The sequence below is a fragment of the Culex pipiens genome, chromosome 1 (assembly GCF_016801865.2).
Source record: "Culex pipiens pallens isolate TS chromosome 1, TS_CPP_V2, whole genome shotgun sequence".
NCBI lineage: Eukaryota > Metazoa > Arthropoda > Insecta > Diptera > Culicidae > Culex > Culex pipiens.
This window is the reverse complement of record NC_068937.1, coordinates 37,653,057-37,679,728: the sequence shown is the minus strand read 5'-3', so window position 1 is coordinate 37,679,728 and position 26,672 is coordinate 37,653,057. Positions and strand designations below refer to the sequence as shown.

The 26,672-nt window shown below is 34.5% G+C and overlaps 1 protein-coding gene across 1 annotated transcript in view; it reads left to right on the top strand.

Annotated features, from left to right (window-relative positions):
• Positions 1–26,672, top strand: part of LOC120414147 (J domain-containing protein) — a 109,162-nt gene that overhangs the window by 40,310 nt on the left and 42,180 nt on the right. Inside the window, exon 2 of the mRNA XM_039575185.2 lies at positions 20,304–20,405. Coding sequence (XP_039431119.1) covers positions 20,304–20,405 — 102 coding nt within the window. The remainder of the gene's footprint in view (positions 1–20,303; positions 20,406–26,672) is intronic.

Sequence of the window (26,672 nt, the reverse complement as noted above, 5' to 3'; positions counted from 1 at the left end):
CGGTACTGTTTTACAGCGGTACTGTTGTAAAGTGGTTCCATTTTACAGCAATACTGTTTTACAGCGGTACTTTTTGTATTTGTTTTAAATTAACTTCATTGTATCTTTTCATTCTAAAATCACAGCAAAATGCTTCTGTTCCAACGAAAAGTTTCACTTCTGCTGAAAATCTACACTCCAAAGTCATGATTGTGTGTTTCAAACTTTTCCATCTCAAAGTTAAACCTACCCTTAGACAACGGAACAGCTTATCGGGTTACAGCTTGTACCTTCATGGGGAAGTGAAAAGCAGTTGTGGCTCACTCTCAGAATTGAAATTGGATTTGCCCAAGTGATCGCAAAAAAAGGCAAAAGGCAAGGGTCAAACACCGGTCACAGGTTGGAGAAGTAAACTTTTAGAGTGTCATATTAAGTGAAAGCTTTTAGGTAATTAATTTGATGTTTTTGCTTTTGATGTTCTTTTTTATTTGTTCGATTTCATCTTTTATCTTTGTTTAATTTTTTCACTCTAATCTTCATCTTTTAATATTATTATAATTTTAAATTTCGACTCTTTCGGGTTTTTAATTAAGGCATAAATCAGAAAATTTGCAAAGTAATACCTATTGCATCACTTTAACCCAACATCGAACCTTCCAAGAGATCCCCCTCCCAATTACCGAGTGGCTTTGCTGACCCCTTGGCTTTGTTCCACCCACGGTCGGCTGGGGCCACAATCTCTGCATTTTATTGGAACGAGATTTACGAGGAGCCATCTTTCGCCCTATATTGGCACTATAAAGTGAGAGATACAATCAAAGCCCCATCCCCATCATCATCATCATCATCATTGTGCTCATCCTCAATTTCCAGACACTCGCACACAAACCGAAACGGCGTAAGCGAACCTGGAAAATCTGCTTAGAAAAGCTCCGGAAAAGCACTCCTTTCCCCCTCGAGCTTCCCCGCACTCGGGCAAGAAAAACTTTGGCTTTCGTTACGGGATTTATGCAAATGTGTGTGTGTGTGTGTTCGAGAGCTAATGTTTGAATACCGAATGAGGGAGACAGGGAGCAGGAATTCCTTTTATGGGTTCGTTCCTGCCATGGGAAGCCACAGGTTGACCCAGCAGCAGCAGCAACAGAGATAAAGTGACCATTGGGGGATTATCCCGGCTGTGAATGCTTCATATCAGATGAAGAAGGTGCCCTTTTTTTCGATGCAAAAGTCTGCGGAGGGGTTTTTTTCTCTGCTCTTCTAGAAATGAAAAAGATACAAACGTTGTGACTAGATTAGTAGGGCATGAAATATGGACTAGGAGAATATTGAATTTTTCATCATTTAAAGGGAACAGTAAAAAATCATCCTTCATTTTACAATTTACACAACAAACGGCAGATAACAAAATCCTAATCTTTAAATTTGAAACGCAGAAAAAACAATCTTATTTTAAAATCAGCTTATTTTTCATCGTGCATAGCTAATACCACGGTCGTGTATGTGTGAGCCATGTACGTGTGTGCACGTGTTTTCTATGAAGGAAAAACGATGTAACTGACAGATTCTACAGTTTCATAGTACTGCGTGCGCTAGGGTGAGTGAGTTTTAGCTGGCATTTGTGCTGCATCAGAACTATATTCGAATCATATTCATATATCATATACATATTCAGTTAAATGCAAATGTTATTACACAGTAAAAAATCTGTAGAGTTTAAGGTGTAATTTTGGAAGATTGATTACCTCTTTTATGAAGCAATTTTACCTCAATTTAGACTGAAAAAGTGACATTACACCAGAAAAGTTGTAAAATTACACATTTTCAGATGTAAAATTACACTGTGTAGGGTACGTTATCCATTAGTGGACCCCTTTCCTATAGTGGACCCTCTGAAGAGTTTTTGATGAAAAATTCAATAAAATCACAATTTCAATCGTGTTGTTGTTTACAAATCTTTCATTTGGCATGTTCAGCATCATTTAAAACAATGTTGACTGACATTAAATTGTCCTTTTCACCAAAATAAGTGTTTTGAGTTCGACATCTGAAATCAGCCATGGCCACTAGCATTTTCACAACAAAACTGCATTTATATTTTATGATTGAATTAACCATCCAATCATTTTTTGACTGATTATTTAACTTCAGCAAGTCGAAATAATGTAAGTTTAAGGAACTTTACTAAAATAAAGCGAAGAACTGCTTATTTTCGAGTAAAAATAAGGGGGGTCCAATATAGGACAACGAAAATCTAAACTTTTTCCAAAAGTGAACCCCTGTTAATTAAACCTTCAAAAATGAGTATTTAAGCAAAAGTTTCTCTTAAACATATAATAAATGCTTGTTGTTATCAACCTAAACGCATATTTTTTTCAATTATGAGTATAAATATAGCCGTTACATGTTAAAAGTACCAAAAATGCTGAAGCCGTAAAAAATTATAATTAATCAAAACTATAGTCAATTGTACTTAACTGAAGCACCATAATTGCAGTTTGAAATGATATATTATAATAATAAATCAAGAACAAAACTTTTTTTCAATAAACATGCGTGGTTTTATCAGCAACTGTTAACAAATCTATTGTTTAGTTTCGGTCAACCATTTATGTAATTAATATGAAAAAATGGGCATAAAAATTACTTTTTTTTATTACTTTTATGTTTACAGTGGTTTTTTGAAACGTTTTCTCTGATCTTTTTCGGAAATAAATGTGTTTAAATGTCTGTTAGGTTTTTTTTTGTTGTTTAAAGCCAAATTTGTTAACATAACATATATCGGTTAAATTTGGTATAAAAATAACAGTTTGCCTATAGAGCAATTCCATGTCAAATAGGGAATCGGTTGTACCCGACCCTCTCCGATTTCAATGAAACTTTGTAGACATGTTATCCTACGCTTATATAAGCCATTTTTGTGTATATGGAGCCAGTTACACTCGATAATGACATTTGAGAAGGGCGTAAGTGTTTTAAATATTTTTGTATTTCGTAATTTAAATATTGCTGTATCTCGAAGCCGTTGCATCGTATCAAAAAGTGGTCAAAGACAAACTTGTAGGAAATTTGACGGGCTTTCCGAAAAAAATACACTGAAAGAAAAAAACACGCCACTTTTATGAGATTTTTTGATTTTTAAGTTTAAAAGTCAAATTTGAAGGTGAGCCCACGATTTTTTTTTCGTTCAATTTTTTTGTGAAAATAGCCTAAGATGTTACAAAAAGACTCACGAAAAATGCAGGATGGAGCAACTCACCTAAAAAAATACAAAAATCATTTACTGAAACTGTTTTTTTCAAAAGTGCTCTAAACGTCAAAATTTTCAAAAACCGAACACGAGAGTCGATTCTCCAGACAATTTTACATAAAAGTCTCCATATTGACCATTGTCCTAAGTCCAATCCTTGTGAAGTTACAGCGGTTTTAAAAATAAAAATGTTGAAAAAATAGGTTTTTTGATGGTTTTTGGCAATTTCTATATGACAGACTTGATTTTTCAGTCTCGAAAATATTTTAACCGGAAAGCTCGTCCAATTTCCCATAAGTTTGTCTTTGACCACATTTCAATTGGATGTATGGGCTTACAGATATAAGCTAATTACATTGCTCATAACTGAAAACAAAATATTTTTTCAGTGTAGTATAGTAACCTGGATCGTAAATTAGCTTATATCTGTAAGCCCATACATCCAATTGAAGTGTGGTCAAAGACAAACTTATAGGAAATTGGACGAGCTTTTCGGTAAAAATATTTTCGAGACTGAAAAATCAAGTCTGTCATATAGAAATTGCCAAAAACCATCAAAAAAACCTATTTTTTCAGCATTTTTATTTTTAAAATCACTGTAACTTCACAAGGATTGGACTTAGGACAATGGTCAATATGGAGACTTTTATGTAAAATTGTCTGGAGAATCGACTCTCGTGTTCAGTTTTTGAAAATTTTGACGTTTAGAGCACTTTTTTTTTTTTTTTTAATAGTAATGGTAATTTTATTTGGCAACGATATCCTGTTAGCACATCCGTGGAACTTGAGGTTCAAAAACGAGGATATGCACGGTGCTGCCTCTAGCGGTGGAGAGCTCCAACTTTTCGACAAGTTTTTATGGCAGTTTTGCATCGATGGGTCGTCCATAGTGTATGTGATTAGAATATTTAAAATTTCATAAAATTATAAAAATTGGAACATTATTTGATAACAGCATTTATTTCCATCGAGAACATAATGTTGACTTAGCAGTACTTCGGCGTAAAATTAAACTTAAACAGCATTTTCAACAGAACTTTTTTACAAAACTTGCCTCATTTGAAAACAATGTTTCCCGCCAGCCAAATAATTTCATAGCCGATTACGATGATTAATTTCAATGTGCACAATACCTTGGAAAAAATTTCACACACATACACATCCCTTGATGTTGTCGTTGTTCTGTTCATTCTAATAATTTTTGTCAGTAGATGTAGCTAGTGATTATTTTAATTTAATGTAGCCCCATTTGTTTATCACAATTTTATTCTAATTATATTTTCTTTTTCATCTGTGCCCAATCTCTTAAGAACGCTTATAGTAGCGCAAAATAGCCTTTGTTCGATTGTTTTTCATAATATTGTTCGAGATGTTTTTCATAATATTATGGTACATGCATATGGCACATTCTCTAGCGATAAAAACGACCCGTTTTGGCATGACCTATCGGCCTATTATTTTAATTATTTATTCGGTGTTTTATTGGTCCAATCTTCAATCGCAGCTGGAATAACAATTATAAATATTTAAAATAACGAAAACATGCCTAATTAATTTGTATCCGTTGCAACGCCACAGAGTGACCGATGTGGCAAATGAAAAGTTCGACTTAAAATAAGTCTTCCATAGTCACTTCTTGTAGAAAATTCAATTGTCAATCCGAATCTGTAATAATATTTATATTTGGAACAGGTTTTAATATCATACGAGACATATTTCGCAAAAAAAGTGGAAAATTTCATGACGTTGCAACGCCGGAATGTGTCATATGTATTTGTATCACTCACAACCAAATTTCAAATTTCTAGCAAGTTTCTTACATTCCATATTGTATCCTTCTTCGATCATTTTTTTAAATAATGATTCGTAGTTGATAATTTTATTAAATCGTAAACTGACACCGGCTACATGAAATATGTATTGACCCTACGTCCAATCAAAACTGGTATACTGAAAAGTTGCCTCAAGTAAACAACATCGCAGCACTCCATGATTTGAATTTTCCTTTTGCCTCGCGTGCGACTCTCGTGTGGCCGTTTGTTTTTGCGATTCTTTACCTTTCCTGCTCCAAAATGCCGGAAAAAACTGTGATTTAAAACTACATTTTCAGATATCATGGCTCATAATTTTATTCGATTGCAAACAGGTATTTAGGTAGTACATGGCATGAATTCTTTGACATCGAACAAAAATATGGGAAGAGGAGGAGGAGATTCGCAGCTCTTAAATCTGTTCCTCTCAATTTTCAAATCAACTACATCATTAACCCATCGTCCATCAGGGAATCACGAGGGAGAGCATAAAAGCATAAGCATAACCATAAGAGCATAAAAATTGAATCATTAACAAAGAAATCGCGTCACCAAAGCAACATAAACATCATTTAATGAACGAATGCTTGAAGCTTCTGTCAACATACAAGTGGTATACATATTTTGTTCTGTCAATTTGCAAGAGGTATAATAGATTCAAATTTTACAGTTGTTGATGCTGAGTAGGCTGTGACAAGCGTGGACAAATTTCCACTATACCAGTGACAGAACTCAACAATCGTCCCACTTTTTGAGCTATCAGGTTGTATGGAGTTCCACCTATGTGCTGTTAGTTAGACTTTTTATCAGGGCAAGGATGGAACTGTTTCAGTAAATGATTTTTGTATTTTATTAGGTGAGTTGCTCCATCCTGCATTCTTGGTGAGTCTTTTTGTAACATCTTAGGCTATTTTCACAAAAATTTTGAACGAAAAAAAATCGAGGGCTCACCTTCAAATTTGACTTTTAAACTTAAAAATCAAAAAATCTCATAAAAGTGGCGTGTTTTTTTCTTTCAGTGTATTTTTTTCGGAAAGCCCGTCAAATTTCCTACAAGTTTGTCTTTGACCACTTTTTGATACGATGCAACGGCTTCGAGATACAGCAATATTTTAATTACGAAATACAAAAATATTTAAAACACTTACGCCCTTCTCAAATGTCATTATCGAGTGTAACTGGCTCCATATACCGTAAACCGGGGTGACTTTGATAGGATTTCAATTTATTTTCGGAATATTTCCAAACTGGAAAGGTTTTTCTCAAGATTATAATTTTTAAAACATGTACTGGGGTAGGCCACACAAAGTTCATGCACTATTTCTGGAAAAAGTTATTTTTCTATAATGTTCAGAAAAATAGTTACGTTAAAAATTCTCATTTTAAATTCCGGGGTGACTTTGATAGTCATAGTTTTTCTTGTTAAAATCAGATTATAGGTGTTCAAACTTAATTTTTACGTTAAATGAACCATCACTAAGGTTGATGATATAGTTTTCAAGAAAAAAATCCATGTTTATATTAAGTTAACTAAGTTTTAAGGCTTTTAAACAAAATACATATAAATTTTAGGTAAAGTTGTTAAAAAGTCGGAATTTTGCCTGAAATTCGTTAAATCTAGCATTGTTCATAAAATCATCGATTTATATTACATTTTAAACTGAATTCGAATCACGAATCACAAGTTTTCACATTTCATATGAAATTTGTTCAACTGAAATTGCCTATAAATTTGGAGATTTTTTTGAATTATGTTTCAAAAACACATATTATTTAATATTTACAAAATTTGTTTACCTTCTCCTAGTGGAAAATTGTCCAAAGAGTCCGAAAATGTATTCCATTTTCCGATTCAAAATCATGTTCATTGAGAAAATCATGACTCTTTGAGAAGTTTGAAATAATGCCTTTCATCAACATTTTCTTAATAACTGTTAACTAACTTTTTAAACCTTTCAAAATGTTATGAAAAGTTCTTCTTGAGGTACTTTGAGTACTTCTCCACCATGGTCAGTATGGTTCCAAACCATTCCGTACGTATTTAATTTGTACTCTTCATTTTGCGGAAAAATCTCAAACCTATCAAAGTCACCCCGGCTATCAAAGTCACCCCATTTTACGGTACACAAAAATGGCTTACATAAGCGTAGGATAACATGTATACAAAGTTTCATTGAAATCGGGGAGTGTCGAGAAAAAAGAACATAATAAAATCCTGTTTTGGGCTGGAATTGCTCTATAGTGGACCCGGGTCCACAATCGGATTTTGGACCCGGGTCCACTTTAGGAAAAGGGGTCCATAACAGGCAACAAAAACTTTTTTTTTCAAATGGCTATTTTTCTGCTCAAAAACAAATAAACTGATGAAACAAATACACTGGAACCCCGATGGTTTGACACCAACTGTTGTCAAACGAACGGGGTCACTTTTTAGTTTGACACCCTCTTTACACGGAGCTCACACACACTACCAAACGATTTTTTTGATAGTATACGTGAGCGCCGTGTAAAAAGTGACAGTTCGTCACTTTTTAGTTTGACTTTGACCAACCAACGGGGTACAAACTAAAAAAGTGTCAAACGAAAAAGTGACCAACCACCGGGGGTTGAGTGTAGTCAAAATTGTTCAAAAGACTTCAGTTTTCATTGTTTTGTACAAAGGGTTATGAAAAAGTGCTTAAAATATTGAAAATTTGTGAAAAATGTGCTTCGGCTCTACTATTCCACAAAATACAGTTTTAAATTAAAATAAAATAAAATTTTAAATCAGCTTTTAGAGTTAACTTTTTTACATATCTTCAAAACTACGGGAACTATCGATTTAATGGTTGAGTCGTGCCCTGAAGTACTGTCTACAACGTAAATTACAACAAAGTTAAACTATTCTAAACAATCAGATTGAAGCTCCAGAAAAAATAAGTGGTCTATGGTGGCCACCGGTTCCGATAACCGGGATCTTCCGGAAAACTTGATTTTTGCAGTGTTTTGCATAAAACCGACCAGTCTTTTGAAACGAATTATTTTGTAAATGATTGCAGCGGGACACTACATACTACCCCTGACTATTTGGGGTCGGTTCCGGTCAACTGTGGCCAACCCGGAACCGGTTCCAGGGTACCACCAAAACGGATCCAATCATGGTCTCGCTAGAAACCCGTCATGTTGTATATCAAACTTCACGAAATTGCAAGTTTTGACCATTTGAGGTCATGCCGATGTCCTCTAACCCTACCTGGTTACTCCGGAACCGATTACCGGTGACCACTGGGGGACATTTGTGGAGTATTCTAGAAACCTTAACATCCGACGTATAAAACTTCATGGAATTGAAAATTAAGACCATCTAAAGTCATGCCGACGTCCTTTGAACTCATCTCGTCACTCCGGAACCGGTTACCGGTGGCCAATGCACAGTGGTCCGAAGCCGAAATCTAGCGTGACAAAATTGATAGCGGCCACACGTTAAGACTTAGAGCTTTGGTGTCTTCGGGACAAATGGTAAGGGGCAATAGGGGCATTTTTGGTATGGTTGACATTAGGGTGGTCAAAATTTTAGGGTGGTTCAGAATTTTTATTTTGGCGGGATGACGAGATAGCGCTACGGTGTCGTCAGAAGCTTTTTCTTGAAACGGGAAGTTTTTAGAGCCATTTTTATGATTTGGGTTAAGATGTTTATGAAAAAAATGAGTTTTTTAAGATTAAACAACTCAGGTTTACGTCGTAGCTAGTTGGTATCTTCTAGACATTTGAAACAAGTTTTAGCTGAAATATTTCAGGAATCAACAAAATCTATAAAATTAATTCCTAAAATATTTCAGTTGAAAACTATACTTGTATTTTCATCATTTTTTTTTGTTTTTTTTTTTTTAATAAAGTATGTGTCAGCCTTATTATTTTACCACATTTTTTATTTATTTTAGTTTTTAATTCGATTGATTTTTAAGCCATTTATTGTTAATTCTGAATTGATTCCCAAAAGTTTAGATAAATATGTTTTAATCGTACTAAATAACTTATCATCCTTGATGTATTTGATTTTTGCCTGACACTTATTAAAACTGATAACGTTTAAAAAATTGAATCGAAATTAAATTAACTTTTTTTTATGAAAATTATTAAATACCGATGTCAATTTAAACAAATTTCAAGTTATTTGTAACATGAACAATCAAATTGAACATGTTCTGGAGCTGACCGAAAAATGTACATGTACTTGTAAAAAAGGCTTTTAAAGAGCACATTAAAAACGCGCTGAACAATTTTATTTCAAAATCCGGGGTGACTAAAAAAATGATACGTCATAAGGATGTTAGGTTGCTTTTGATGTTACATTTTAAAAAAAATCAAAATAGAATGTTTTCCAAGCCAGGTTTTTTTAAACTATTGATGATTTTTTTCAAATTAATTTGCTGTCAAATTTTCTGCAAACTTTTGAGAAAATGATTTAAAAAATACTATTTTTGATGCCATCAAAATTAATTTTGAAGCCTGATCCAAGAATGTAATCTGTTTTCCGATTCTGCTTTTTTATTAATTAAACAAGACACTAAAAATTATAAACAAGTCAAATATTTTTCAAAAAAATCGCAATAAAAGTAAGGTTGTTGCAAACATGTTTTGCGATTTATGTCCCTCGACTCTGACCATAGTCAGAAACATAAAAAATATAATAGTTGGAATTACAAGCCATAGTTTTCACATTTGAATGACAAAAGTTTTCTGAAATGTATTTTACACCAGAAGAGATTTATTGCAATCATTAATTTTCAAAGTACGTAGTTAACGATGAAAACTTTCGATGCTGTCTCAAGAAATATTGTAAACGTGTTTAAATCAACTCAAACACCCATAATTTTTATCAAATTGTTATCACTTGATGGACTTTGGTTACGATTTTTAAAGTTTTTTAGTTTTTAAGAGGGGGGGTTGAAACAAAAAAATTGAAAAATGTATTTAGTTCGTTTCCCATTTGAACTAATTTGCATGAAGATAATATTCGCATTTTCAGAGTAGGGGAGTTTGGGGTAATATGGACAGTGGGGGTAATTTGGACACCCCTTTAAAAATCACGTTTTCTTCGGATATAAAGTGAAAACGGCAATTTAAGTGATAAGGCTAGTACTAGTAATGGCCTAGGAGTATGGACAAACCAAAAAAGTTGGAATAGGTTAAGTAGTTTTGGTATAATATGTAAAAGATTCCAAAGGCCGGTTGGCCCCGCCTTAAGTTCTAATATTTGAGGGTTGGGAAATAAGGTTTTGCAGGGGTTATATGGCAAAAAAGAAGTCAATTTTTGTTTAAGGGGGTTGCTTGGACGATGCCTGAGATATGTACGTATAAAAATTGTGCATTTTATCCATTTTTTTCATCAAAAATTGCAATTTATGATAGAACATGCTATGGGGGTAATTTGGACATGGCTTGTGGGGTAATTTGGACATACCTGAAAGTCTACCTGTCAGGTAAAAAAAAGTAACTTTCATGGTTGGTTGAGTTTTTAAAGGGATTTTGTTAAATTTAGAGGGATTTAAAATGTCAAAACACTCAAAAAGGAATGTGGACAATGAGAACTTTCACAAAACCCCTTTTTTTAATTTAGATAAATTTATTCCAATATTCGAATTGATGAAAATCTGATTACTGTACATTTGGCGTTCAACTAGACTCTAATGTTGATTGCTTTTAATTAATTTCTTTGACATTTCTAATTTCTATGCGGGTTTATAATATTATTTAAATTTGAAGGGCCACAGAATGTAAAATTAAAAAAAAAAAGGATAGTTTCAGGTTAATTAGTTCTATATAAAGATTGATTTATATAAATCTAAACGATACCTTAATGACTAAAAACTATACTTGTGCCTAATCCAGAATCAATGTTTAAATCATTTCAGAAAGAATGATTAAATTATGTATACTACACTGAACAATTTGTTATCTTCCTATTGAAATATAGTTGTATCACAAAATCATTATTTAAACCTTTTATGAAATATTGTGAGCAAAACAACACTTCAAAATATAAAGCAATTATAAAACCAGGTTATCCTTCAAACATGCTCAAAAAATCAAATGTTAAACTTATTCTTCAACATGTGTCCAAATTACCCCACAAAAGGTGTCCATATTACCCCACAAGGTATGTCCATATTACCCCACAATGTATGTCCATATTACCCCACAAGGCATGTCCAAATTACCCCATAGGGGTGTTCATATTACCCCCACACAAAAATGTGGGGGTAATTTGGACACCTTTTAATTTTTGCGATAAAAATGGGTTTTTCATCAAAATTTATCGAAATGAATGACATTTTTCTATCAAATATGGTCTCTATTATCCTCTGGTGTCATCCACATTCTTTTAAAATATCCATACAGCCCGTGGCAGAGCAATTTCCTTAGGGTGTCCAAATTACCCCACACTCCCCTATATAGATTTCGTTTTTTTAATTTTTCGCAATTGCAGTGTGACAAACTTTTCAAAATTTGTTAAAAACGACTTCTTCTTATGGCTCTTTGAACATTTTTCTACTTAGTCCTTTATGATTTCATAGCTTTTCGTTTGTATTCAATCATTATTTTTCACTATGCAAAAGAAAATCTTTTATCTCTCCCCAATCTGCGGTATAAATTTCTTGAATTGTTGGATATCCTTCAGTTAGAATAAATAATTATATCAACAACTTGAAGAGCTAAAAAATCTCCAAAACTCTGCAAGTAGTTCCAAAACAAACCCACTTACCCTTCCCCTTTGTGAAAAACTTCCCCTGCAGGAAAAAAGTTTTCACCAACCACACGGGGATCGGATAGGTGAGTTTTCCCTGACAAACCGGAACGAACGAACAAAAACAAGTTCACCCAAAATGTTGTTGTTTTGGCTTGTTGTGCATATTGTGTGAGTGAGCAGCACAAACTGTACGATGCACGTATACGATGCATTTTAGTTTTTTTTGTTGCCCGGGCCAAACTTGCGTTTTCATCATATTTGCTGAATGTGTGTTTCCGAGCTTAAAAGTTGATTAAAATGAGGATGAAATTGGAGGAACCCGAAGTCTCGGGTGCACTTTTTGGCGCACCATATTGCAACGGTAGATGTAACGAAACGAAAGTTTAACCGCAGAAAAGTTGTTTTTTGTTGAAATTTTGTAAATCAGGATTGAAGAAACTAAACTGCAAGAAAATTGTAAGTAACGACCTGCACTTAACCTTTATCCCTGCTCACCAACTAACCGAAGCATACGTCTTGCTCTACATGACACCTTGTAAATGTAATACCAAAGGTAATAGGATCAAACAGTAAAGAGATCCGCCAATAACGAGATTTCGCCGTAGTACTTTCCCCCACGCAGGTAGGTGTGCTGAAGCCAATAATCCCCTTTCCGAGAAATGGGATACTCGTCGGTACTCGCACCACCAATGAGAAATCGAACCAACCGAGCATGTTCAACAACTGCAAATTCCACGAAGATGTCGATGCAATTTGCGGTCGAGCACGCTGGCAAATGATGGGAAATTCTCGAGAAGAGAAGATTTTTCTCGCTGGAATGTAATTTAATGCTTGGAAAAATCCATTGAAAGAATTGTAAACAAATTTTTAAAGGAGCAATCCTCGAATGTCTTGGAATTTGTTTTGTGATTTACTGTGTTGCGCTTTTCAAACCAATTTCACCAAACTGTTGTGACACCACCGTCACTTCCAGGGATAGCTCAATTGGGTTAATTAAAACTACACAAACTCCCCAGCTGTACTCAATTCAGAATCCTCTGCCAGTTGTGTCAACTGTTAAACAAATACGGCCCCTGCCAGGTTTTGTGAGCAACAGCAAAAAAAAAAAAACAAAACCACAGTTGCCAGTTATAGATGCCGACAAACCAGCAAGAAAAAGGCTGCGGCAGAACTTCCGAATGTCAACGTTGGCTTGTCTTGTTCTAAAAACGGAGGGAAATCTAGGAAAACGGATCGACGGTGCTCTCTTGGCGCTCTCTTGGCGCAATTGTCATCTTGTATGGGAAATGAGTAAGGTTTGAATGATATGTCCGTTCTGTTAAATAAAAAAAATCTTAAAACGATATCTTTAACTCTATCAAATTATTGTAATTTTTTAAAGAGTTTCTAAAAATTCAAATCAAGAGTTTTTTTTAAACATGTGAAATGCATTAGCTTATAGGACCTTTTGAAAAACTCTAGAAATAATTGTTTAAAAAAGTTGACTTTTACAAAAGTTTTCTAAATTACAAGCTTCAATTGTGTTTTCAGATCCATTTTTTTAAATTAGTTAATGAAAAACTCTATACAGGTATTGGGAAGCCAAATATGACAATCCAAGTATCTGAAGAAAGATTTTTCTCAATCAAACAAGTTCATGTCTTGAAAACCTTTTTTTTTTTACAATATTCAGCAATATATTGTATTATTTTTGCTAAGCAGAAAATCATTGTCAAGTGTGAGATTCTTATCTGGAATTTAATGACAAGTTTTTCGAAGACCGCAAAACGATCCGAGTTAACCCTGACAAGTTAATAGCGATTTAAAGAAGACGTTTTTGTATGAAAATATATTTTTTTCATCAACTTTAACGAACAAAAGTGACCCCTAAACCTTAATCGATTCAGAGAGAATCAAGCCAGAGGGTATCCCTGATGACGATTTTTTTTTATTGACACCCTACTGGCCATACAAAAATGGTATGAAAATATTCGAAAATCTGTAATTTTTTGAGGAATTTTCTGATCGATTAGATGTTTTCAGCAAAGTTGCTGTTATTGATTAGGACTATTCAGAAAAAAGGTACACCGAAAAAATGGCCCAATTTTCAATGTTAAAAAATGATACATTTGAGCAATTTGCTGATATTCTCGAGATAAATGAAGACCAACATTTCAAAATTATAGTACAGTCGACTCTCTGGCTGTCGATCTTCTCGATATCAATATTGCTCCATCTATCGATGAATTCTTCAGTCCCTTCAATCTGCATACTTCAATTGTCTTCATTCCTCGATATTTTCTCTTGCTTGAAGGATCTCTTCCTTGACGGTCCCTTGGATTCTGTTTGCTTTAAAAATCTCTTCCGGTTATCAATAACTTCACTTTCTCATGGCTTGCATAGACATTTTTCTTTGCGAAATGATGCTTTGAGGGTGTTTGACATTAGTTTGGTTTTGTTTGCTGGACGTTGCCATGATTCTCTCCCATAGCTGGGTATCAAGAAAAAAATATTTTTAATCGAGTCTTCATTTTGCATCGTTCTGTAAACTGATGATTCTCTTCCTCGACGGTCCCTTGGATATTGACAACCAGAGAGTCGACTGTATTTTCAAAAATTTCGGTATTTAAAGGGCGTAATATTTGTTATATTTATAAAATATTTCTAATTATAATTTTTCGAAAAGTTCTGCTCGGAAAATTGTTTTCTTATTGAATATAGTTCTTTTTAGAACTTTTATCTTAAAAAAAACTAAAAATCAAAGAGCAAAAAATTACTTAAATATTTTTTTATTAAGAGCAAATGATAAATCTATTGCAGACTATGTTGAATACATTGCATTTTGTTTTTTTTATGATTTTTTTTGACCTTGAAATATTTTTTTTACTTTCAATGATTTGTGTGAATGCGAGTAAACAGGAAGAAATAATTCCGATTGTAAATTTTTCCCTTTATTTGTATTTTTTCAAATATTTTCAAGTCTGGAGCTTTTATTTTTTTAAAGGTCCTATAAGCACTTGGGGATCTATTGGAATAGATATGCTTATAGGACCATTTCAAAAAAAACTCTAGAAGTGTTTTTGATTTTCTGATTGTTGCCTTTAATTTTTTCATAATTACAAAGGTGTTTTTACTCATGATTTAAAAAAATTGGGATGGATATTAAATTACAGATAAGTACGGGGTTCTCCTTATAAGAAAATTCCTATTTAAATGTTGTGTGGAAACCCCAGAAAAGTCACTAAAATTAGTCAGTGTAAAATGAATAAAATAAACAAAATAAAAATAAAAGAACGCCAGTTTAAATAATAGTTTTAACAAATAAAATGATCGCATTATATTGTTAAAAAACCCAAATAAAAAAAGTTATCATTTTAAATATTATGTACAACAAATATTGCGGATTTCAGAGATTTTGCAACAATCGTGCAAGTAGTAAAAAGCTCTCCAACAAAATGCACACCTCAAACTACAGCAGAAAAAAACTATCTAAGACACACACCCTAGTTTGAAACTGTTCTAAAGTGGTCGCACCACTCTAGGCGAGCGGGGGGACGGGGGGAATGATTTTCAGTGTGCAAATATTGTGTGTGCAGTTATGATTTGCACAGGGGGAGAATTTGGAGCAAAGTGTGCAATATATTTTCAATCTTTTTCAAACAACGATGATTGAAGAAAAAAGAGAAGGAAGGATAGAAAAGACTTTTAAAAAATTTAGATCTGTGTATAAGATAAAATACCAAAAGTTTTTTTTTATTTAAAACTTGTTATTTGTTGAAAATTTAATTAATTTGATCAAAAGTTTCCTATATCAGGTTTTTACTTTTCAATATCAGCTGGTTTATTCGCCAGCAGACCACCAACTCGAGCAAATGTCAAGTATCGTACGTGCATTTTGGGCCAAATTGAGTTAAGAACGCCTTTTTGTGCAGCTCACAATGCCTCACCTTTTGACCTTCACAGATCCCCAAAATTCAGTTTCAATCCTGAGATATTCCATAAAAACTGGAAAAACTCCGTGCATTTTTGTCACTTTTAAGATGAAAGAAGTTTTAATTTTGTCGTACTATCTTGACACACCCGGAAAATTGCTGTAAGTGCGACAAAGGGTAAAGGGATTTCATGTCAGAACGCGTTTGACACAAGTACGAGCTCGACTACCGTAAACATTTGTAATTATAACTCGGGACTCCAGCAACTAAATTCAACCAAACTTCAGGACAGTGCACAGAATGGTCAACCAAACAAAACGTGTTTGTTATTGTTTACATTGCGTGCTCTCGTTTTTGTTTATTCAAGGTCAAACATTAAAACGCGTTTTTCTCGGAACGTCAAAAAGCGACGTACGACAAGATAGCACGACAGCGTTGAAGTGAGCTACGAGTTGGCATCACTGCCATTGGCCAGAAAGCTGCACAGAACTTCAACAGAATGCTTCACCAGAATGCAGCAGCCACCAGGAACATGTTTTCAGGTTGCAAAAGTTAATTGAAAACACAACCACCACTACCACCAGAGAGACTGCAACTGTTTGCTGAAACTTTTAACGAGCTGTCAGCGCAACCAGGGTTGAACAGACATTTTTTTCGTAGAAAATTTTCAGTTTTGACTCTTTCAATTTTTTTTCAGTATTTCAGAAAAAATACAAAAATTTGTTACGTGATTTTGCAAGAGTTGAGTTGACATTTCTCAATGATTTTCATGTACATGCTCCCTGATTGCTGCTCATCAACCCAAAAGTTGTGAAAATCTAGACTTTCATATTCAAACATTCAAGCAAACCACAACCAGGCACAAATTCACTCCGAGCAGCGTGGGCACTTTTCCCGGGTAAAATCTCCATTGGAATACAAAATTGTTGCCATCTGCCGTGTGAATGCCGTATTTCGGAGCGGGAATGAGAAGCTGGTGTAGGAAAATGTCGGCAAAAGTTGCAACTCTCCGGGTGAAATGAATATGCACCCCATTTGCCACCCTCCCTTTCCCCCTCTCCAACAACACACGAAATGACGGCGATGATACTGTGGCAAATGGCGGGTTCTGATGGATTATGTGAAATATCTATGCCTCATGCGCAGACCTGGTGGTGTTTTTCATCAACGAGCTGTTGGAGTCTGGTTTCCGTGTGTATAAAGAAGATCACCAAATGACTCTGGATGAGCAGGTGCTGTACAATGTGCAGGGGTGTGGGGGTTTATTGCGAGGCTGTGTTTTGTGCATGAATGAAAAGAGTGCTTTCGGTACGATAGGCTTTTTCTCATTTTTTTTCTTTTTGCTACCTGGAGAATTTGAAGTCACAGAGTTAGAGTGACTAAGAGTTTGTTTCAAAATAAAAGCTTGATCGAAAGATTTATATTTATTTTTTAGACTAGAAATAAAAAGTAGACAGATTTTAGAGTTATGCCATTATGTAGAAAAGTTAAATCTCCTGAACTTTTCCATTCGAATATAAAAAAATATGTTTTTTTTTTTTTTTTTTGAAAACGTGTATGATTAATTCAAGGAATTCGATTCTTTTTTCATAAGACAGTCCCAATTCGATTATCAAAATTCTCGACAATCCCAATTTTCGATTTTCCAAAGTATTTAAAAGAACTTTGGAAAATAGAATCCTAGAAAAAAATTGTTTGATTCTTAACATCGAATTTGAATTCAGCGACCCCATACTGGTCAAATTTGAGTGATTGATATCACGTATATTAAATACCAAATTCATTTTCTCCATAATTCATCACTGCCATACATAAATAACCGAAGCAATGCTAATTTTTCATATTTTAAACAACATCGTTGCATAATTTAACCCTCTACTGCCCATTTTTTTCTAAAAATTTTATTTGTCCCGTTTTCAGGAGGTCTTTATGAGGAACTTTTTTTCTACGAAAAACTTTACTTCTCTTGTTTTATGTTTTTTTTTTTAATTTCATTTATCTTGTTTAGTTTATGTTTGTTTTTGGTAGTATTTGGCCTATTCTACCACCTCCTATCATTACATTTCGCCTATCTATTTTTTCATGTTTTTACAGTCACTTTTTCAATTTTTTGCTCATTTTCACAGTTTTTTTTGCTATGGAATGGCACCATTGTTATTTAAATTGTAAAAAAAATGCGTAGAGGTATAGTCTGGGACACTACAAAAATTTCTGCATACTCCTTTTTACCTAAAATATAGGAAATGTTAGTAATAAATACAGCCAAAGTTGACCCCTTAAGATAAAAAAAATGTAATTTTTTAAAACATTGTCAAAGTCAAATAAAACAAGTCAAACTTCCAACCCTAAAATTTGAAGAGTTCTTCTTTTCAATGCTTTTTAAAGATCAAAAATTGGCTGAAAAATGATTTTTTGGCAAATTTTTTGATCGAAAAAAAATAAAAATAAAAATAAAAAAAAAATATAAAAAGCCCGGCAGGCAGCGATGGAATAATCATCATCAAAAGCAAATCTTTGGATGTGCATCAAGAGAAAAACTCCAAAGGGAGCATGGCTCTTCTCTCTCGTGTACGAAAGATCGGTAAAAAGAATCTAAAAAAATCATCATCTTGATCATTCGGCGGAACATCTATTTCACTACTACACTTGCAAGTGTAACGTCACACGTCGAAAAATGACCTGTCACATTTTGTAGATGGGCAATGTGTGTAAACAAAAAGAAATACATATTTCGAGTGGTGCTGACAAGGAAATTCACAAAAAATCATCATCAGATTGGTTTTCTTGGAGAATTTCCGGAGCGATTTTCTTTTGCGTGATTTGCCTTCTCTCTCTTTCGCGGGTGAAGAAAGTTCGCAAGCGAAATTATTTTTTTCGCGATTATTCCATCCCTGCCGGCAGGTTAGGGTTGTAGAGGGTTAAACCAAGGGAATGATGGAACGAGAGGAATGACAAATCCACATAAATAATTTCAAAATTGTTCAGGTGTAAACCGAAAACGGGATCAAAAATTAAAGTGGAAGAATAAGGCTTTTATCTGCTATTTTAATTATCGGTGCACAGGATGCCTCACTGTTTAATCATTTTCTGGCGTACATTCAATTTTGCGTTCCAAAATTAGTCATTGAATTGGAAAAATAAAATTCTTTTTCAAATTTTCTTTTCTTAATTTGTGTGCACCTACGTCGAAGATCAAGATTGTATACTTTTTGCTCTTTGGTCTGACTGTCTTGGTCTGACAGATTTGGTCTGACAGCTTTATCATGGATTTTGGTCTGGTCTAGGCGAGGGATATGACACAGTACCTTCCTGGGTTAAACGGAGACCTGCTTGGGAAAAAAAGGAAAGCTTGTTCAATAAATGCAACTTGTATACTTGTTGTTTAACCATTTCAGTCAGACAACGATTTTAAAAACAATTGCTTAGAATTTTTAAATAAAAATATTATAATTTGTTGAAAACAACATTTAACCAATTTTTTATATAAAAATACAAATGAGTGATAGAAAATCTATCAATTGATTATCTCTGCACCAAAAATATCCGAGAGTATAGCGAACATCAATATAACGTGTGAGATCTCTTCTTGTGTCTCGTGATTCCCAGCGATATCATTCTCTCTCTATCACTCCTCCCCTTTTCCTCGACTATGCGCTCTCACCGCTGAGTCTCTCAATCTCTCCGAAAACTGCAATGAGAGAACGCGAGATGGTGATTAGGAGCCGACCACGCGTGACGTCCCGTTAAACTGCGTTTGCGAAATTGGTTTTGTGGCGGCTTTTGTGGTTACACGCTGTTGCGGTAGGATGATCGTGGAAGCGGGAATAAGATAGAAAACTCGGGAGTATTTGAGGCATGATTATTCAGGCGGGATAATTGTAGTTGCTGAGAGCTGATATTTTGATATTTTAACAACCCTGATTGTAAAGCTTTTGATATCTGAATTAAAATTGAATCATTTCTGATGCTTTTTATTAATTTGTTGACTTAAATTAAGGTAAAAACTTTATAAAACTGTCTGAAAACTATCGACATGTGTTGTTAATGTAAATGATTACTTTTTTCTTCAAATTTGAAGGAATGTAGTCGTTTTGAGAACATTTGCTTGAAATTCCCGATGGCATTTTTCCAAAAGCAAATTTTGTTTGTAAGAAAGGCAAATTTAAATAATCCTATAAGAAAAAATGCAAGAAAATACAAAGAAAAGCCATATCTCACAATCTAAGAAGGTTGAAAACCAAAATTTATAAGTCGGGTCACCCGATTCCGTGGCAACATTGCAATATGAATGAGCTGACAGAGAAGCTTGTTGCCTAGTGGGTACTTGCAAAGAGAAAATAAATAAAACTAGCCACTAAACATGGTACTTCACAGGTCATCCTGGTGCAAACACGATCCATCACAACGTGGTTCGTCCAGTTCCCCTGTGTACTAATCCAGCTAACCCTTGATTGTCGTGGGATTGAGGTGTGTTAAGGGTTAAGGACCTAGTATATGCATTTTTCCCTGGCGTTGTGTTTGTTTAACCAGGCAGAATTGTTTAACGAGGTCATTGCAACGTTCTGCAACTAATTAATTTCTGTTTTTTTCTTCTCTCTCTCTCGCTCATCTATCATTCAACACAGGTCGAGCAAATCCAGGCCGAGTACAAGGTGCTGGCGCTGCAGTACCACCCGGATAAGAACGCCGGGGACAAGGACGCCGAGGCCATGTTCCAGAAGTTAAAGGTTAGTTGAAATAGTGGGGCATTCTTGAAGAATCCTCCAAATAATGACAAAAATTCCCCCGGAGCATCCAAAGTCCAACAATTGGCCCCACTTCTAACCAGAGTGAGCGTTGGTTCTCCTTAAATGGGTTATTTACGACCGGAATGCCACGCGCCAGGTCCATCGTGGAAGGCGGTCTTCCAAGAATTTCCCCCGGGAGCGATGTGTGCCGTCTTCGATCCGAGCAGGCTGTGTTGCGTGCGAGTCCAAGGAGCTTACGGTACCCACTGTTTTTGTGGGTTGGAGGGAATTGTCATTTGTTTGGGGATCTAAATGGCGGTGAGCACAGTAAACAAAATAAGTGATATTAATAAAAAAGATAACAAATACAATGTTTTAATAGAAATTTTGCCAAACTAACCGTTTTGTTTGATGTTACTTCAATAAATCATTTTTTGTTCAGTGTATGTTTCGAATATGTGCCACAATGTGGGAAGGAGTAAGCTTCTCATGGGAAAAGGGATTGTAATTTATTCCTTACACACATGGAGGAATGTTCGGGTTACGTTTCCTAAGAAGTTATACTCTTTATATGACAAATTTAATACTTGCTGGAATTGTGATTTGCGAAAAATTTGTCTAAATAAGTTAAAAATAAAACGTATTAACCTATTTGACTTTAAAAACAGTTTTTTAAATAAACCATAAATTTCAACAAATATTTATTGCCTCAAAAGGCTATCAATCACCTCATACTCACCCGCTTCCAACCTGGTAATAACGATTGAAATTTAATCAACGATGATCGATTCAGTGTTCTGCCCTGAAAGCGATTTCTCCATTTCACAGTTTAAATAAATATCGAGCTCGAGTGTGGTACAGAGAGATGCAAAAGCACTCACACTGATGAAATATTGCATCTGAAAGTTATTTAAATTAAGTCAGCTGAAAACTATGAGTGCATATTACTTACACTTCCCTAAACTTAAAAACTAAAAACTAAAAACTAAAAACTAAAAACTAAAAACTAAAAACTAAAAACTAAAAACTAAAAACTAAAAACTAAAAACTAAAAACTAAAAACTAAAAACTAAAAACTAAAAACTAAAAACTAAAAACTAAAAACTAAAAACTAAAAACTAAAAACTAAAAACTAAAAACTAAAAACTAAAAACTAAAAACTAAAAACTAAAAAATAAAAACTAAAAACTAAAAACTAAAAACTAAAAACTAAAAACTAAAAACTAAAAACTAAAAACTAAAAACTAAAAACTAAAAACTAAAAACTAAAAACTAAAAACTAAAAACTAAAAACTAAAAACTAAAAACTAAAAACTAAAAACTAAAAACTAAAAACTAAAAACTAAAAACTAAAAACTAAAAACTAAAAACTAAAAACTAAAAACTAAAAACTAAAAACTAAAAACTAAAAACTAAAAACTAAAAACTAAAAACTAAAAACTAAAAACTAAAAACTAAAAACTAAAAACTAAAAACTAAAAAACTAAAAACTAAAAAATAAAAAAAAAAAACTAAAAACTAAAAACTAAAAACTAAAAACTAAAAACTAAAAACTAAAAACTAAAAACTAAAAACTAAAAACTAAAAACTAAAAACTAAAAACTAAAAACTAAAAACTAAAAACTAAAAACTAAAAACTAAAAACTAAAAACTAAGTTTTGTCAAAACTACAAGTATACAATTTTATCTATTTTTTTTTCAAGATCATGGTCCAGGCCATGAACGAGCTTTCACAACAAATTTGAAATTGGTTGGAAGGGTCAATTGGATTTTTGTTTTATATTTTGCCACTGAAGGTGGCCGGAATGTTTTCACTATTTTCATGAAACATGTTTAACAACAACAAACAACAATGTTGACGAAATATAACGAGCAAGATTGATATAAATTCCGCTATATTAGTCGGAAATGTAAATGTTTTTTTTTATGTTCGCAAAATTTGTAAGAAGTGCTCCCAGTTGGCTCCCAGTATTATTGTTTAGTTATTTTTCATAACAAAAACTCTCTTTTCGCTTATTTGGTTCGAAAACAAATTTCAAAATTACTCTCTAGCCAGGAAAAGCGACCCACTTTACGGTTAAAATGTTTGCGGATTATTTTCCGTCTGGTTAAGTCCTGGCCGCCTCCGGGTAACGATTTCCACGGAAATTTGCTCGAAGCACAGCACATTTCCAACCCACTGAAGCAATATATCGAAATTATCCTGCCACGTGGTCGTTGGATACATTCGAATCGGGTGTAAACATCATCAGCCATTCCATGAGACGGGAAGACGACATCGCATCGATTGACTTTGTGCAGTTTTGTCGTTGGTAAATTTAATTTAAACGTTATTTTGTTCACTTTTTGTCGGGAAGATCCAAGCAGCTAATGTAAACAAACTCAGGAATGAGAAATCAAATCTGTACTAATCGAAAGAACGTTCCTCTGAAGGAAAAGGCATGGTTCCAAAATCGTATTAGCATTGAAAAGTGGATTACCAGGAAAGGCACTACCATGCTTCTGGATATAATTTGGGAAACCGTTTTCGAATACACTTTTTTCGTTTTTCACCAGAATTGAGTCCTTCGCAAATCTTGGCAACTCCAAACAACAATGGATGTTTTATTTTTTGGAAACGATGTAGCGGAAAAGAGATATCCGTCGACGGAGATTTGTTTACCTTTAGAAGCCCTTTTTGTAGTCCTCGTGCGATTTTGAGGAGAAAATAACCAGCTGCGTCAAAGACGTTTCAATGAGATATCCTACATTAACGAATCATATTGTACTTTCGGTGCTTTGAAGTGTGCTCATGATACCATTCAATTAATTTGAGTCGTTCCTGATGTGTACTTCATTTCTGTCTGACATCTTGTTTTTACAAACGACCAAACATAAATTTAATAAAAACTTGATAAATATCATTTAACCCTTAAAAGTGGTGAACGCAAACGAAGTTGAAACGAAAGAAGTCGTGCTCAACACTCAGACAAACTCGAGCCATTTGCTCTTTCTCTTTCTTTCTTTATTCGCTCTCTTTCTTGCACGTTCGGTGCGGCGTTGTGACAGCAAGCATTTGAATGCAGTCATGGGTAAGGTGATCGGAATTTCAGAAGAATGTCAAATAACGTAGAGCACGTTACAAAATGAAATTCGAAGTAGCTTATAGAAATCCTAAATTACCTATTATTTTCTCAGCTCATAAATTTGAAAACGAGTTAACGTCGCTTTCCCACAAATTAAAACACCATTCAAGCGTCACCGCGGCGGTTCTGCGAAACAAAAGGACCGTGACTGAGAAGAAGGCAACCGCAAATAAAATTACTGACACACGGACACACGTGCGTTTTCCTTAACATATTGAAATTGAAAGGATCAAAACGGTTGGAGAATGGGGTGGGGCTGCTTCCACTTTCATGATTACATTTGAAGGACGAAACGGTTCAAAGCTACAGGACGATATTGCAAATCGATTGGAAATTTGCTTTCGGCAACGCTTTGTGTCGGTTTTTGAAATCCCTGCAAAATCCTTTGAAAGTAACTCCATAATTTGATTATTTTGTTTCATAAATATTTTTCCTAAATTTTTCCTTCTTTTTTATTATAATCTACTCAAAGATTTTGGACAACCTGCCATAAATATTTTGAGAAATTTTTAAATTGATGCTGATAACATTCACTTTGATCTTCCACGAGCTTTCCCTCCTACATCAATCGTGCAAACTTCCAAAGCCATATATCCTTCCTTACAGTTTAGTGCCACCCCCTTTTCCACGTGAAAGCACCACTGAAATATGATACACACGAGCTTTTGCAGCGTTGAGAGTTGAAAGACCCCTTTTTGATATTCCAATCGATATTCCGATGAAACTCAAATACATAACTCTGTGAACGCAAGTGTGTGCAATACATGAATTGGTGAGTGTATCCTCTACTCAGCTGCCGTTGAAAGTAATTAAATTGATTTCTAGCCACCACTCCCATATTCTCGCAGTCGACGAAGACGATTAAACTTGACGGCTGCGATGAGGTGCGGTAACTAATTTAACTCGAAAATGGCACTGGATGATCGTATTTTCTTAACTGGAAGTTTTACTAAAAAATAACTTCAAATTATATTTAAAAATTTGGAGTTTTACGAGTTAAACACAATTCTAGAAACTAAAGAAAACCACACAAACTGTGTAAAAGTACAGACAAACAGACGTAAATCGTTGAACAATGTTATTCAAATCAATCTACCACTACTGATAAGAGCCATCTAGTTGTGAATTCACGCAACACATGAAACGTATGGTTGTGTGAGTTAGTACCAGTTTTAATTAGCTGTCAATCTTATGTAAATGAGATGCATGGCTTTCTACCTAAGGTACTCGCGATTGAGTGTGTAGTAGTGCGGTTGTCAAAATCGTTATCTCTGACTCTCTCACTCCACTGACACTGACATTGTTTATGTTTTGGTTTTCCTGGCACGGTCCATTGTTCGTTTGTTATTGTTTTGGTTTTAGTGGCACGGAGCCATGCACTCACACTAATGCAAAGCAAGATCGCGAGTACCTATGATATACAGCCTTGAATGAGATGTGGTGGATTTAAAATTGCTGTGGTGAGTTTCCGATGATTGAAACGATTGTTAAATTTCAAATCAGAGTTTTTTTTTAAGAAATTAAGAAAAACAAAAAAAAAACAAAAGATTTTTTTTCCGTGTACCGATTCCAGTGTACCGCACAAAGCAAAAGGCGCTGCACTTCTGGGAAATCCCAGAGCATGGACAGAAATTTGCTTTCCACACCCCACTCTACAAGTTGCCAAGTGGCTGCGTGTGTGTGTTTTATGTGCATATGTGTGCGAACTGAATAAACTTACGCGAATGCATAAATACAGCTTGTTTATTCGGAGTAAGAGAGATGAGCTATTTATTCTGTAAGCTATTCAGGATCTCTTGGGAGATGAGCTAGATTGTGGCACTTAGGGGAAATATACCCTTTCTAATCAAACACATATCTTCGTCATATGAAGAGTTTGATGCTCGATTAAAGCTCCAAAAATAGTATTTAGGCTATAAACTTACCAGCAACAGCACCGCCTCGAGTAAGCACGCAAATTTATGCCACTTACTGGCCAAAAAGATCAAATTTAATGCACCTTTGATCATAATTTTGCGAGACAATTTCTCATCATTTTGGTGGCACACATATCCACACGCAAAATGAGAGGTTAACTGCTTAACGAAAGTCGCCATCAATATCTTTTCACTTGCGCTAACGTTTTCAAAGCGCTTAAGATATGAAATTGCTTCCAACTACCGGCAACATGTTCTTTTGCACATTAGTTAGTCACTCACTTGAAAATTGATCCCGAAACATGTAAATAATTAGCAAGCGCTATCAAAAAAACAAACGCACCAAGCCTTTTGACGTTTGAATTTTGACGACCCATTCCAATCGAAGGCTGAAAAAAACCGAGCGAGAAGCGAAGGCAAATAAAGAACAAAGGGTACCCACCAACACCATCAGCAGCGCCTGTAGGAGTGAGCCAGTGATGCCAGGAAACTTTCTCTATAAATGCTACTTTTCGTGAGTGTTCGCTTAAAATTTCATCAATTTTGGCAGCACTAAGCTGACCCAAAAGAGCACTGGAAGCAGCGATGGAATAATCATCATCAAAAGAAAATCATTGGGAGATCATCAAGAGAAAAAATCCGTAGGGAGCATGGCTCTCCTCTCTCGCGCACGAAAAATCGGTAAAAGGAATCTAAAAAAATCATCATCATGATTATTCGGCGGAACATCTTTTTCACTACTGCACTTGCAAGTGTAACGTCACACGTCGAAAAATGACCTGTCTCATTTTGTAGATGGGCAATATGTGTAAACAAAGTGAAATAAATATTTTTAAGTGGTGCTGACAAGGAAATTCACAAAAAATCATCAGTAGATTGATTTTCTTGGAGAGGTTCGGCAGCGATTTTCTTTTGCGTGATTTGCCTCCTCTCTCTTTCGCGGATGAAAAAAGTTCGCAAGCGAAAATGATTTTTTTGCGATTATTCCATCCCTGACTGGAACAAAAAAAAAAGAACTAAGGCCGATGCAAATATTTAAAAAAGTTTTTGTCCCTCGGCCCTGGCCGAGGTCAAGGGGGGGGCAAAAAAATAAAAAAATATAAAAATTTAAATAACAAGCCATAGTCTTCACATTTAAATGAAAAAAGTGTTTTAAAATGCATTTTACACTAGTTCAGTTGTTTCGCAATCATTAGTTTTCAAAAAATCTAAGATCTGACAAAAAC